The following is a 14179-nucleotide window of genomic DNA, read 5'->3' on the forward strand; positions in this document are numbered from 1 at the left end:
ACAAAGATGAAATAATACATACATAAATACATATAAATGTTCATGCTTTTAAAAAAAAATCAAAATATTAAAAACTTTCAAGGATTTAAGATGCTGAGGACCATTAAACACGTCATAACAGGCTTGTGAAAAGGGTCTATTACAATAACAAGTAAAAGTAGTAAAATGTTTTTTTTTCTCTGTATGGCAGTAGTTGGGTTTTTGGCTCTGAAGATGCTTGAAAGTCAAAAAAGCAATAAGGAGCTAATTTAAATCATTACAGCACAGCTAAATGAACACTCACCCATCACTGAGATCACTTGCTCTGGCTCTTTGGGAAGGGGCCTGGCAGGTACAGGTATGCTTGGAGGGACCCGTTTTGATTTATGTGAGGTAGTTTTTGGTTGAATGTGCCAGTTTTCCAAATGAGTATCATTATTTTTCCCATCTGTGGAAACAGACTGGTGAATGTTTGCCAGATTTGCTCACATCTGCCAATATAGCAGTAGAAAGCAGTCCATGTTAATCTACTGGGAGTTTATTTTCATGAATTGACAGTATACTTTTCAAATAGGCTGACTTTATTAGGTACACTTAATCAACTGCTTGTTAACATAAATATATCAGCCAACCACATGGCAGAAACTCAATGAATTCAAGCATGTAGACGTGGTTAAGAAGATCTGCTGAAGTTCAAAATGAGAGTTGGGATGAAAGAAAGATGATTTAAATGATTATGACTGTGGTATGATCGTGGTGCCATATATAAACATATTTAAAATGGCCACTAATATATTTGAATTTATAACATATATTCCAGGTGTTAAAAAACAATGTACACTGTAAAAAAAAAATCCGTAATTTTACGGTTTATTTCCGGCAGCTGAGGTATATATTTTGAAAAGGGGAAAAACAATAAATCATTCTATGAATGCTGTAATTTTTAAATAATTTTCAATTAAAAACACGTGAAGCTCATGTGACCATCAGGAAGAACACAGCATCTCATTTCTCAGAGGACGCATTCTCTGTTCTCGCAGTCTCCCGAGTTCTTTCTTCCGAGGGGACCTGGCAAGACCGGTCTTCACAAGAATGCAAGTCCCTTCTCTGCATTCTTGGAATTGAGAAATGACCCTTCTCTCTGATTTCTCTCGCGAGACATCATCGGACAGCGCAGCGTAAATGGGATGCGCACTTCAGAATCATGCTGGAAGTAGTAGGTCATCCGCGTACTTCTCGCATACTGATTTTCGATTTCTATGAATTCCGACATGCTACTCGGCTCACATACTGATTTTCATACAAAAACGCACATTGAGTAACAAAATTTTTGTTCGCATATAGAGTTTTAAGAAGGTATGTTGTTATCTGGAAACCTGGCACTGTAAAATAAAGGTGAAAAACCTATAAAAATATTGTTATGAAAAGGTTACAATAATTCTAATAACCACCGGGTATAATCAATGTTATACAAAAGAACACTACTGAACACATTGCACATAAAACCTTGAAGCAGATGAGCTACAGCAGCAGAAGACACAGCAGTGATGCTCCTGACAGCTAAAAGCTGTTAACTGAGGCAACAATTCACTGGCCAAAAGATTTTTCTTTTTACATTTATAATAAATAAATGTTGGTTTAAATCAGTTGGTTTAAGGTTCAAAGATTCTGTGTGTTGTACCTGATGCAGATGCAAAACAATCCATGTTGCTATCATTGAGAGACGGCGGCTGGTCAGCATGAGACTGTGACCTCAGCAGACGAGGTTTCGGGATTGGTTTTATCCTTGTGGGACTGATTAGACCTACATTGGCAGCTCTTTGGTGTATATTTTGTGCCGCTGGTGTGGAGTGCTGACTGGCCCAGCAGCAGTGGATCTTCTTCTGGTCATCTCTCCTCAAAATAAGGTCTGAAGCTTTGTGCCATTTCTCACTATTAAATGAAGGTTTAGGAGGATAGAAGGATTTAGGCACAGCATCGTTTTTGCAAGGATCCAAAGCACTGTTTCCATCTGGCCCTGGCATGGCCTTCAGATGCTTCTAAGGAAGAGCAGATTGAAGCAGAAACACTACTTATTAGTTGGCAGTGTACATTGATTTTAAATAATGTTTCTGTATAGGAGAGAGAAGTGAAAGATCGTTTGATTGACAGAACATTTCGGTAAAATCTGCAGAAGTGTGCTTGTTTGTATTTGCAGTGAGTATTTTTTTTCCATTCATGCCAACTCCACACAGAAATGCAACTGACCCAGCTGGGACTCAAACCAGTGACCTTCTTGTTATGAGGTGACAGTGCTAACCACTGAGCCAACATGTCACCCAAAAGAAAGTCATTAATGCTACCCGATGCTGTTTTCGAACCTACAACATCATTGTTTGTAACACATGTTTAGCACATTGAGCTAGTTAATCATGCATGAAGTTATTTTTTATATAAATAAAATAAATAAATATTTATATAATAATATAAATAAAAGACCGACGTCACAGTGGCGCAGTGGGTAGCACGATCGCTTCACAGCAGGAAGGTCGCTGGTTTGAGCCCCGGCTGGGTCAGTTGGCATTTCTGTGTGGAAATTGCATGTTCTCCCTGTGTTCACGTGGGTTTCCACTAGGTGCTCCGGTTTCCCCCACAGTCCAAAGACATGTGGTACAGGTGAATTGAATAAGCCAAATAGGCCGTAGTGTGTATGTGTGGAAATGCAAGAGTATATGGGTGTTTCCCAATGTTGGCTTGCAGCTGGAAGGGCAACCGCTGCGTAAAACAAATGCTGGATAAATTGGCGGTTCATTCCGCTGTGGTGACCCCTGATTAATAAAGGGACTAAGCTAAAAAGAAACTCAATGAATGAATAAAATTAAAGGCCACTTAAAGGGATAGTTCACCCAAAAAAGAAAACTGTCATACTTTACTCCCCCTCCACTGGTTCCAACGGGTTTCAGTTTAATTTGAAAGATCAGACACAAGTCGATGGCTATATCAGCTATACAACATTTTTCTGAAGATCAGAATATGTTCAACAAAGAAAGAAGCTCAGATAGGTTTGGAGTTAATTGAAAGTGAGTAAATGCAGTGTACTTTTTTTTTTCAACTATCTTTTTAAGATCACTTCTTTCAAGACACTTACAAAAAAGTAAATTTTCCCAATAATATCAAACTAAACATTTACAGGTTTATTATTTTTACATGTTTTTTTTTAAAGTACACTTATTTTCATGGGAAGAGTTCAACAAGAATTTTTCTGATTTTTTTTTAAATGATCACTTTAATACTCAAACACATGACTTCTGAAAACGACTAAAAGCTTCAGTTTTAGTAATTTCCATAAGTTGTGTGGTTTTGTTTTTTTGCAGTTATACTCTTTAATGCACAACACAAAAACAATTGGCTCTATTTTAATGATCTAGGTGCAAAGTCTAAAGCGCATGCGCAAAAGCGTTAAGGACGTGTCTGAATCCACTTTTACTATTTTAAGAACGGAAAAATATGGTTTGTGCCACGGCGCATGGTCTAACAAGGTTGTGCTTATTCTCTTAATAAGTTATGGGTGTGCTTTGAGCATAACATGCATCAAACCAGTCAGAATTTAATTTCTCATTCTCTTAAGGAGTCAGTTGTGTCGCGTCATGGCACATTTGCTATTTACATGGTTGACTTTGTAAAAATGCTTGGAAAAACTGAATGTAAAACTGAACACTTAACTATAGCAAGAAAACAGTATAACAAACCATCTGCACAAGGATAAAGTATGAGCCTCCTCTATTCGGCCTCGTAAGGAAACAGTGCTGTACGCACTTCACTGAAGACATCCATTAGCCTACATATTTAATTTTGTTTGTTATGCGCAAATATTAGTTTTATTCCTAATTCTAAATTCAGTTCTAATTTCCAGCTAATGAATAAATGAACAATAATAATGAAATGTGTTACAAAAACAAAAGTTATATCCAAGCACACGTCCTATTCTTATGCCCCATATGGTGATGTATATTCTCCAAAACCCAACAGATGGACAAATCTAAACTTCTTTTTATTAAAACAAATATAAATATGCATATAATAAATAATACTGCTAATAATAATAATAATAATAATAATAATAGTAATAATATTATAATAATAAAAATTCTAATTGTCATGAATAAACTGAAGAAGACATGAAGAAGGCATGGAGGTTTGTCATATGTAGTAAATAATCATTTTGGTAATATTTAAATTCTTTATGTTTTCATTTGTAAAGATATTTGTGTATTAATACATCCTGTGTGTCTTAAGCGTTTGAACCTGCACAGGCGCATAATAGCAACGCACAAACATTGTGCCTTAACACACCTTTTTTATAGACCAGCACACCCCTGAGTCCACAAAGTGGCGAAAATGGATTTGCTATTTAAACAATGTGGTGCAAAACGTGAAAATGAGGGTTGCGCTGGTCTGAAAATAGAAACACGCCAAACACGTTTTGCTCTGTATTACACCAGGTGTACAATAGGGCTAAACAGATAACTAAAAACAGAGTTATGTGTTTGCAAATAAACTCTTCATGTGCTTTGTATTGCCACATTCAGCTTTCAGTTTCTTCATCATGCACTGTTTCATGTGATTCCTTTCAGTTGTCATGGTTTGTAAGAATGTTTTCATTTGTTGCTATAATTACTTGTTGCTTCACTGATTATCTCCACATGCTCCTTATTTAAATCATTGGTTACACTGTCTATTTACTGCCTTCAGTTTCTTCTCTTCTTCATCTGGTGTTGTTTGCTTTTAGCACTCTGTTGTCAAGAGTTTCTATGTCTTACAGAGCACCTCAAACTGGATCCATTTAACCTCCCTTCATCTTCATGCCTGGCCTGATTCTTTTAAAGTCTATCATTTCCATACTAAGCAATCTTTTTAAAATGCATGCTTAAGTGTGCTTTTTCACAAGAGAAACCAAGCATTCTATTACTTGATGATAAGTGATTGCATGTGCATGGGCAAACCATTCACAGCATTTCCGGCCAAACTATGAAAAAGTGCTGTATTTGCAAAATTGTAATATATTTTATTATGAACACACTGATGAATTGTGATTTCTGCAGCAATATGTTTGTATGTGTAACCTAGTCTCTGTTTTGTTTTAGTTTGGTTTATTCATGTTACACCCTTCACGTTGGTTCTCTTGTGTTCTTTATTGGTTGTCTTGGTCATTAATTGTGTCTACCCCCTTGTCAGCTTCAGTTAATTGTATCTTTGTGTATTTATACCCGGTTCTGTTAGCCCTTTACTGTCAGTAGTTTTCCTAGTTACCCCTTGATTTCTGTGTGTGCCCAGGTTTGGTTTTGTTATTCTTTAGCTTGTTTTTGTTTGTCATCTTTTTTTTCCTGATTTTCTGCACTTCACTATAAACCCACTGGACTGCATTTGGATCTCCATTTCACCATTTCCCATCACAGACGTAACAGTATGCACATTTGTACACACAGCTGGTGAAATTTGAAAAGCATGTTAATTTCGACAATATAAACTTTATAAATTTATAATATAAATATATTTACAGTTAATCATTCAGCAGCTAATTTGAATCAAAGCAACTAACAAATGAGGGCAATGAAAGCAATTACATCAATTTCAAGAGTTCACGCTTAGCTGATGGTTGATAATAAAGCTTGTTTGGCATGCTGTTCCGGGAGAGAGCCCTGAGCTTATGCGGTCCTCGAGCCCTGGGCTTCCTACCGTTTGCAGGGCGAGAGGGGAGTTTGAGCTCAGGTAGATCTCAATGAACTTCCCCCGGCTTATTTCTTGCTAATGACAGATATAGGATGGCTGAGGAGAGGTGTACTCGCTGAGAGATTAGCAATAGTATCAGTTTGGTGTGTTCAATTTACTTGCGTGTTTTTTGGACTGTGGGAGGAACCCGGGGAAAAGCATTTCATATACATTTTTTTATTAAGATCTACTTAACTATGTCTATTTAGAACTTCTTAACTATGCTTGATTATTGTATAATATTTGTGTTGTTTTTTAGATTGACAATTTTAACATCTGTCCAGGGAAAATGGATAAAAAGTAGCCTTCTGGCTAAATCTGGTGAGTTAGCAACAATGCTAATTAATGTACACTGTCCCTGCCAATAAAACAAACAAATAAATAAATATTACTTTTATAAGTAATGAGCAAAGTAACGCATCATTTAAAAAAAATAAGTAATAATATTTCAGTTACTTTAAAAAAAATGTAATGTACAATGTAATTACTTTTCGGTTTATTTAATTATTCATTCATTTTCTTTTCAGCTTAGTCCCCATGAACTGCAAATGTTTTAGCAGCATATGTTTTACACAGCGGATACCCTTCCAGCTGCAACCCTTCACTGGGAAACATCCAAACAATAATTCATTCATACACACACTATGGACAATTTAGCTTACCCAGTTCACCTATAGCGCATGTCTTTGTACTGTGGTGGAAACGGAACACCCGGAGGAAACCCACGCGAACACGGAGAGAACATGCTAGTATCCACACAGAAATGCCAACGCCAAGGCTCAAACCAGCGATCTTCTTGCTGTGAGGCGAACATGCTTCCCACTGCGCCACCATGCTGCCCTTTTTTTAATGACCATATAAATAATAAATAGCTGATGAATAAATACAATAATTGTAGGCACGTTGAATCCCACACGCAATGAGAGAATGCAGGAACAGACAGAAACCAATATGGCAGAGCCTTACATTTCTGCGATGGAAGTATTCTGTGTTCTAAAACAATCAAAGAAAAAAGGGAAAAGGGGACTGTCTCAATGGACAGGGATTTTACTTCACTAATAAGTTAAAAAGTACAAAAGCAGCCAACACATTGCTTAATACTTTCATTAATCTGTATATTTGACATGTTTAGCTCGAGGGTCAGGAAGTTCTCAGAAGATAAGATTATCCTACATTATTATTTTTGATGTGTTGTTTTTTAAAAGGTAAATAAAGGTGTAGGCTATATGGTGCATTGTTTATTGCAGAGCTCTTTTATTTATTTTAACTTATGCAAGTTCTGAAACAGATCAAGCCTCGGCCAGGTCTTAAAAAGTAATGCAAAATTAACTCAAACATAATGCATTACTTACCATAAAAAAGTAACTAAGTAATGCAACTAGTTACTTTTTGGGGAGTAACTCAATATTGTAATGCATTACTTTCAAAAACTGCTTTCCCCAACACTGGTCATATGGGTGAATGCTCAATAATAGCTAAATAAAAGTTCTCTTTATACTCACAAGTTCTCTTAAATTCACATTAAAAGAAACATATTCTATGCAACATTGACTTACATTAACCCCTGTGTGCTGTTGGGGTGTTTTCATGTTTTATCCACTCTGGGGTGATTTTGAGGGTTAATTTGGCCACAGCTTTCTCTGTGTTTTAGCAAATGGAATGATTTTTGGTGACAAATCTTATTTTGACATGTAATTTGTGAAAAAAAAACAATGTGAATTTTTTTAGAAATGCAAGAATTTACTACCATTTCATTATGTTCATGGCTGTTTTTATCCCACTGACTTCCATCAGAATGACATCTATTGATTGCAAAGCCATGGCACCATTTAATCATGCATTCTTGATTGTTAGTGGTTTTCCTTGTTGGAAAGAGGTCAAATCTTTCATTTTTACTACTGATCGTGCAGTTGCAGTGCAAAAAAAGCTTATGGAGTAGTGTGTGTGTGTGTGTGTGTGTGTGTGTGTGTGTGTGTGTGTGTGTGTGTGTGTGTGTGTGTGTGTGTGTGTGTGTGTGTGTGCGTGAGTGTGAGAGAGAGTAAGAGAGATATTTGTGCACTCATCTTGATGTGTCTGAGAAAATCAAAACAAACAATATACACACACACACACAAACCCATTAACAATTTCCTTTTTGCGGGAACAGCTGGATCATGCAGTGAAACGCGCTTTTGTTGGGATTTCCCACCTTCCCCATCTGAGGCAGTCCGGTCACACGTGTCTCTGCTTGCAGTCAGCTCAACTATATCATCTAGGACATTCTTACTAAATTGAGTCGAGGTAATAATGTATCCTTGGGCTTTTACTAAGTCACTTAAAAGAATTTGGAAATTTCCCACTTTCCATAAATCTCTCAACGACAAAACAGTAGGGAAGACAGCACAAGAATATGAATTCAAATGAAGTCATCCCAATTTATATTTAGTTGTTGTTATTTTGCATAAAAATAAAAGGGTATTGAGTTCATGTTGTGAGTTACTGATATACAAACAGTAAATGTAAGGGACGTGTTTAATGCTACAGTATATACATTTATAAAACTAAAAGTCATAATTGTTTTTTTATTTTGCAAGTTATTTTTTTAAAAGTAAATTTCATGTATGGAATTAGGTAAAAACTTGCTGTTTCAAGTACATTTATTCTCTCTTGGTAAGTTTTACTCAAACATTGAGGCTCTGAATTTTGTCATAGATTTAAAGTATTTTCTTTACTCTAAATCATAAAGTAAAAGTATAAGTAAAAGTTGTACACGTGAGTAATAGTGAGTGTGAATATGTCATTTTCAGTTGAAAAGGAAGTCCAGAGGTCGTAAAAAAAACTTTGTTACTACACAAAAGCAAACACAATGACTGCTGAAAAACCCTTTCCAAAACCTTTACATTCAATGTTCCATGCTGATGGAATGATCTTCCCATTCCCACACAGACTACATCGTTTAAACAACCCATCTCTTGCAAAAGCACCTTAACCCAGGTGAATAAAATCAAGACCACCTGTTGTGTGTAAGAGGTGTGTAACCGCTTGTCCAGTCTGAGGGCCACTTTATATTGTATATCTATCAGGCAGTGAAGATCATTGATTTTTAAAGAAATCAGACCTTAAACATGGGAATTTTATAATGGAAAGACAGTTCACCAGAAGTGCTGAGGATGGCTGGCTGAAATTAAAAGTCAGTGTGCATATGCTCCACTGTCTGAGCACAAACAAGTTACTTTGTATAACTAGCACTTCTTGTGTGTATTGCCTATTGTTGTTTATCACTGAATGCCTCCTCAATTGTGAGTCACTTTGGACAAAAGCTTCTGCTAAATGACTAAATGTAAATGTAAATATGAATAACTTTGCAAATAGCAAAATGCCCAGGTGCATGCTGAGAACACCAGATTGATTGTGCTTAATTGGACAGTATTATCTTCATATTTATGCAAAGTAATCATTGTAAACATAACAAACAATTCCAGGTAAAATATTCTTAGAAAACCAGATTTTAATTTCAATAAACTTGAATCAAGTTTTCATTCATTCATTCATTCACTTTCTTTTCGGTTTAGTCTCTTAATTAATCTGGGGTCACCACAGCGGAATGAACCGCCAACTTATCCAGCATATGTTTTACACAGCGGATGCCCTTCCAGCTGCAACCCATCACTGGGAAACATCCATACACACTCATTCACACACATAAACTACGGACAATTTAGCTTATTCTATTCACCTTTACCACATGTTTTTGGACTTGTGAGGGAAACCGGAGCACCCAGAGGAAACCCACTTGAACACAGGGAGAACATGCAAAATTCACACACAAATGCCAACTGACCCAGCCGAGGCTCAAACCAGCAACCTTCTTGCTGTGAGGTGATTGTGCTGCCCACTGTGCCACCGTGCTGCCCAAGTATTAACATATAAAACTTTTTTTAAATTCGTTTCTTGCTTGAAAAAAATATTTGTAAATGGGAACGGGAACTAGAACTAACTCTGGACTGAGTTATGTGAAGGATGTCATAAAGGAATTAATAGTCAATTGTGGAAAGAATTTAATTGGAAAGTAAAAATGAGGTACTTTAATACTCCTTTTGTAATATCTACATATGTAAAAGGACCATCTGTAGCTTTGTGTTAGAGAAAATTCTTTTGGGACTGTCCTAAGATTCAAGAATTTTGGAAAAATGTTAAAAAAGAAATAGATAAGATATTAGATATAGAAATACCCCTCGATCCAGTTATGTGCTTACTGGGAGCACTGTCCAAAGAAATGTTTAATGAAGACACAAGATTTATCCTAAGGATATTATTACTGGCTCAGTGGATTCAGAGACTTAAACAGGTATATGTAAAGGAAAAAATGACTGCATGTCTACAAATGAAGACTGATATTTTTCTGAAGAGGTGGAAAAGTATTATGACATATTTAGAAGTTGCTTAACCCATTGTCTCTGTAATTTGATGTAACTAGAATGCAACACAATGTAACTTGATGTACAAGTGTATCCCCCGTAAAGTAATTATGATGGCAATACATTTTATTTATTTATTTATTTATTTATTTATTTATTTATTTATTTATTTATTTATTTATTTATTTATTTATTCTTTATTTATTTTTTTTACTATTTAATTTTTTTTATTTATTATTATTATTTTATTTTTTTATTATATTTTCATTTTTTTATTTTTTTTATTTTATGTATCACCTCATGTGTAAGGGGTTAAATTGATGGGGAAGGGGATGTTCTGTAAAAAAATATATATTGAAAAAAATCTTAAATAAAAAGTTTTTAAAAAAAGATAAAAATATTTTACGTTCTTTAAACATTTTAGATTTCAGGATCTTTTTAAGATCAACCACCATCTGAATCTACAAAACTTTTTATAAATTAGCTGAGATAAAAGATGACTTAAAAAGAAATAGGTTTATGAGCCCTGTTTGATTTCTTTTTGCTTCGATGACAACACAAGCACAAACACATTAAAGTGAGCAGTCCACTTTCCCCCAATATGAAATGATCCTGAAAAAACAATGCAGTCAGTGCTGCAAAAAGCCCAAAACAATCCCAGTCTTTTTCAACTGTTTCAAGACACAACAGATGGAAGATAAACGAGCTGCATCTTGAATATGTCAACATGGGGAAAGAAACACCAGATGCTACATAATCCTACACAAATACATGTGATTGTTTGGTAACACTTTATTTTGGTCAATGCCCTTTAGACATTCTGTCAGTTTTTTGTAATATAAGCTTAATATCTGCTAGTTTATTGTGATGGTTTACATTTGATGGTCTAGTGAGTTTAGGTACAGCCATGGAAAAAAATGAAGAGACCACTACTGATAAGAGTTTCTCAAATTCAAAAAATGTCATTTGGAATGAATTTTTCTTGCATAAAATAACAAAAAGGTGGTATGTTTTCAGATATGTTCATATTCATATTTAAAGCAAGACTGTTGCAACTTTAAAAGAGTTAATCCAAAGATAAAAATAAATAAAAAAATAAATATTTGGTAAAATAACCCAGATTTTCCATAACAAATAAAGAAAAATATTTTAACCAACTCTATCTTAGTGGGTAAAATATCTCTGAATAACAACATTTTTATTCTTATTTTTTATTTTAAAGGAAGAAATGACCATAAAAAACTAATTTTAGTTTAAACCGAACAACCAATTATTCCAGTAAAGCATTCATGCCATACAAAAAATCCTTTTTATATTATATTTATTTGTACAAAGAACTTATATACTTCCTATTTACATTTTTGCTGATAAAAATGTTTCAACAAATGGCAATAAAATTTAGACACAGTGAAAAGAAGCGCTAATGTGTTTATCGTATATGCATTTTCAGTACTTTAGAGCTAAATGAATATGTATAAAGTAATATATTTTTGACACAGTATATTAAAGCATGTTAGCATGCATATGGTGCTTTTTATTTGCTTTTACAAAATAAATAAAAAGCTTAAATAGGACAATTTAAGCCACTTTTTCTAAAATGCATATCATAGAACAAGTAAACCAAACTTCCACTCACCTGAGTTTCGTATTCCCTGCTTTTAATTCTGGGATTTTTGACACTTTCAAAGTACAAAGTAATGTCCTCAGTCCACACTAACGTACTCTATCTGAGAGTAGATATGCCAACTGATTCCATCATGCACAACTTTTCCTAGTAATAGTTGAATAGGGTCTCAACTTCAAAAGAGAGCAAGGGGAGGGGGAGGGGGGAGAGGATTGGTCTTGACATGCAAGTGTAGAGTCAATCAGTTACTGTAACTTACTGCTAGTAAGTACTGGCAAAATATAATGAAGTATACACAGTACAACTGCAGTTAAGCTTTATATTTCAATGATTGTTTACTGCACTTGTCCAACATTGTGCTGCAGTTATAGGCTGTATGTATTGTATTTAAGTTATAGTACTGTAACGCTGTTGTACTGAAGCTGTATTTAGGATATTGTATCATATTGGTAATTAAGTTATATTTCTGTAATACTGTAGTTTTATTCCAGTTGTATTATATTAATATTGTTTATGTACTGCTGTTGTAATAATATTGTAGATGTACTGCAGTTGTAGTAATATTGTTGCACTGCAGTTACTGTACTGTGGTTTTATTTCAATAACTGTTTATAAACCATATTCAACTGCAATCTAACTGTAAGATACTGCAGTTTTTTGCAAGTAAATTATAGTCATAACTATAGTCAAACAACCAGAGCAGTAAAGCAACCTATGTGGAATGGCATTGAGTTACAGCATATTTCATTTGACCTCTCAGTTACTATTTGTATAATTTTAGTTTATTTTCTCTCAATGATCCAAGGGGTTTGAGGGCCTGAGTGATCCAAGGAGCGATGTTGTTGGGGGCTAAATTTTCCTAGTGGGGTCTCTGTTAAGGCAAAAGTGTCTTAAGTGACAGGTCAGACTAAGTGCAACTCAGAAACCCCTTATGAGTCAAATGAAATCAAGTACTGTGACGTTGCCTGGTATGCCTTAGCCGGGGCACCACCCCTGAGCAAGGCCTGAGGTTGTAGCTCGAACGTGAGTGCCTGGTGGGCAAGTTTTAACCCACGGAACCCAGCCGGGCTCAGCCCAAAGGAACAACATCGGAAAATCTTTCTGCAGGTCCACCACCTGCATGACGAGCCGTAGGGGGGCAGATCATTATGGCCTAGGTGGTGGTCAAAGCTCAGGACCACAATGACCCAAACTTTGAACACAGAAACTGGATCTTGGAACATGGAATGTCACCTCACTGGGAGGCAAGGAGCCTGAGCTTGTGCAGGAGGTTGAGCGGTACCGACAAGAGATAGTCGGTCTGACCTCCATGCACAGTTTGGGTACTAAAACTCAACTTCTTAAGACAGGCTGGACTTTCTTCTCTCTGGAGTTGCCCACAGTCAGAGGGCTGGTGTGGGCTTGCTTATAGCTTTCTAACTTTTCCTCAGTGAATAAGAGGGTCACCTCCCTGTGCCTTGAGGTGTACTTGTGCTCCCTGTGCCTTCAGGTTGTGCTTATGGGCCAAACATCAGTGCAGAGTACCCGGATTTCTTTGAGTCCTTGGGAGGGGTGCTGGAAAGCTGGAAAGGGGTTCCCCTGTTTTTTTTTTCTACTTGGGTCTTGAACACGTGGATAATGTCAGTGATACCTGGAAAGGCACGATTGAGAGAAATGTCCTTCCTGATTTGAACCTGAGCGGAGTTCTGTTGTTGGATTTCTTTGCTAGTCACAGTTTGTCCATAACAAACACTATGTTTGAACACAAGGGTGTCCATCAGTGCACAAGACACCAGGTTTGTAATCTCTGACTATATGTCTTGGACACTCGGGTAAAAAAAAAGGTAAACTCCCAGGAAAAATGGGAGTTTTGGCAGGTATGACCATAATACACTGTACAAATGTTCATACCCAATACATTACATTTCTCCCCCTTAGACTTTAACCCCTTAACAGTGCAAACATTTTACAACAACGTAAATACAGCTATGTCTCACGTAATGACTTGAACATGCCAGAGTAGAAAGTTTACATGCTACTACTAACTACTTTCATTTTTGCCCAACTAATCAGTCCATAACTACAGATCTAATCTGTTAGGTGTTTTCCTCTGGCGAAGTGGATACCTCCTTTCAGGACTTGAAACCGTCCCTGTATCCACTGGAACATGGGGCAGAGTAACACTGGCATTACCATCATCACACACATTAGGAGCAAAGTCATCAGCTATGACACTGTCCATAGCTGATGTCCATAGTCGTTCTGTCCAGTATATAAGATGGCAGCAAATGGTCCACATGAACCTTCACACTATGTTCTCTGACTTGAATTTGGTATGTGAGAGGTCCAAGTTTGAACAAGATTACTCCTGGAGTCCAGGCACAATTTGAGTGTCGACTGTTCGGCACCTTCACTCTCTGGCCGACCTCAAATGATCTGAGCTTCCTAGAAG

General features: G+C 36.1%; 1 protein-coding gene across 2 annotated transcripts in view; it reads right to left on the reverse strand.

Annotated features, from left to right (window-relative positions):
- LOC130230774 (ephexin-1) overlaps positions 1-11874 on the reverse strand; it is a 28452-nt gene extending 16578 nt beyond the window's left edge. Inside the window, exons 1-3 of one of the 2 annotated variants that reach the window (XM_056459968.1) lie at positions 11761-11874; positions 1661-2015; positions 284-427 (exon numbers count right to left, since the gene is read on the reverse strand). In XM_056459968.1, coding sequence (XP_056315943.1) covers positions 284-427; positions 1661-2003 — 487 coding nt within the window. In that variant the 5' untranslated portion in view covers positions 2004-2015; positions 11761-11874. Of the gene's footprint in view, positions 1-283; positions 428-1660; positions 2019-11760 lie in introns of both variants that reach the window. The other variant, XM_056459967.1, reaches the window with a different exon arrangement.
- Between the last annotated feature and the right edge of the window lie 2305 nt (positions 11875-14179).

The sequence above is a fragment of the Danio aesculapii genome, chromosome 6, assembly GCF_903798145.1.
Source record: "Danio aesculapii chromosome 6, fDanAes4.1, whole genome shotgun sequence".
NCBI lineage: Eukaryota > Metazoa > Chordata > Actinopteri > Cypriniformes > Danionidae > Danio > Danio aesculapii.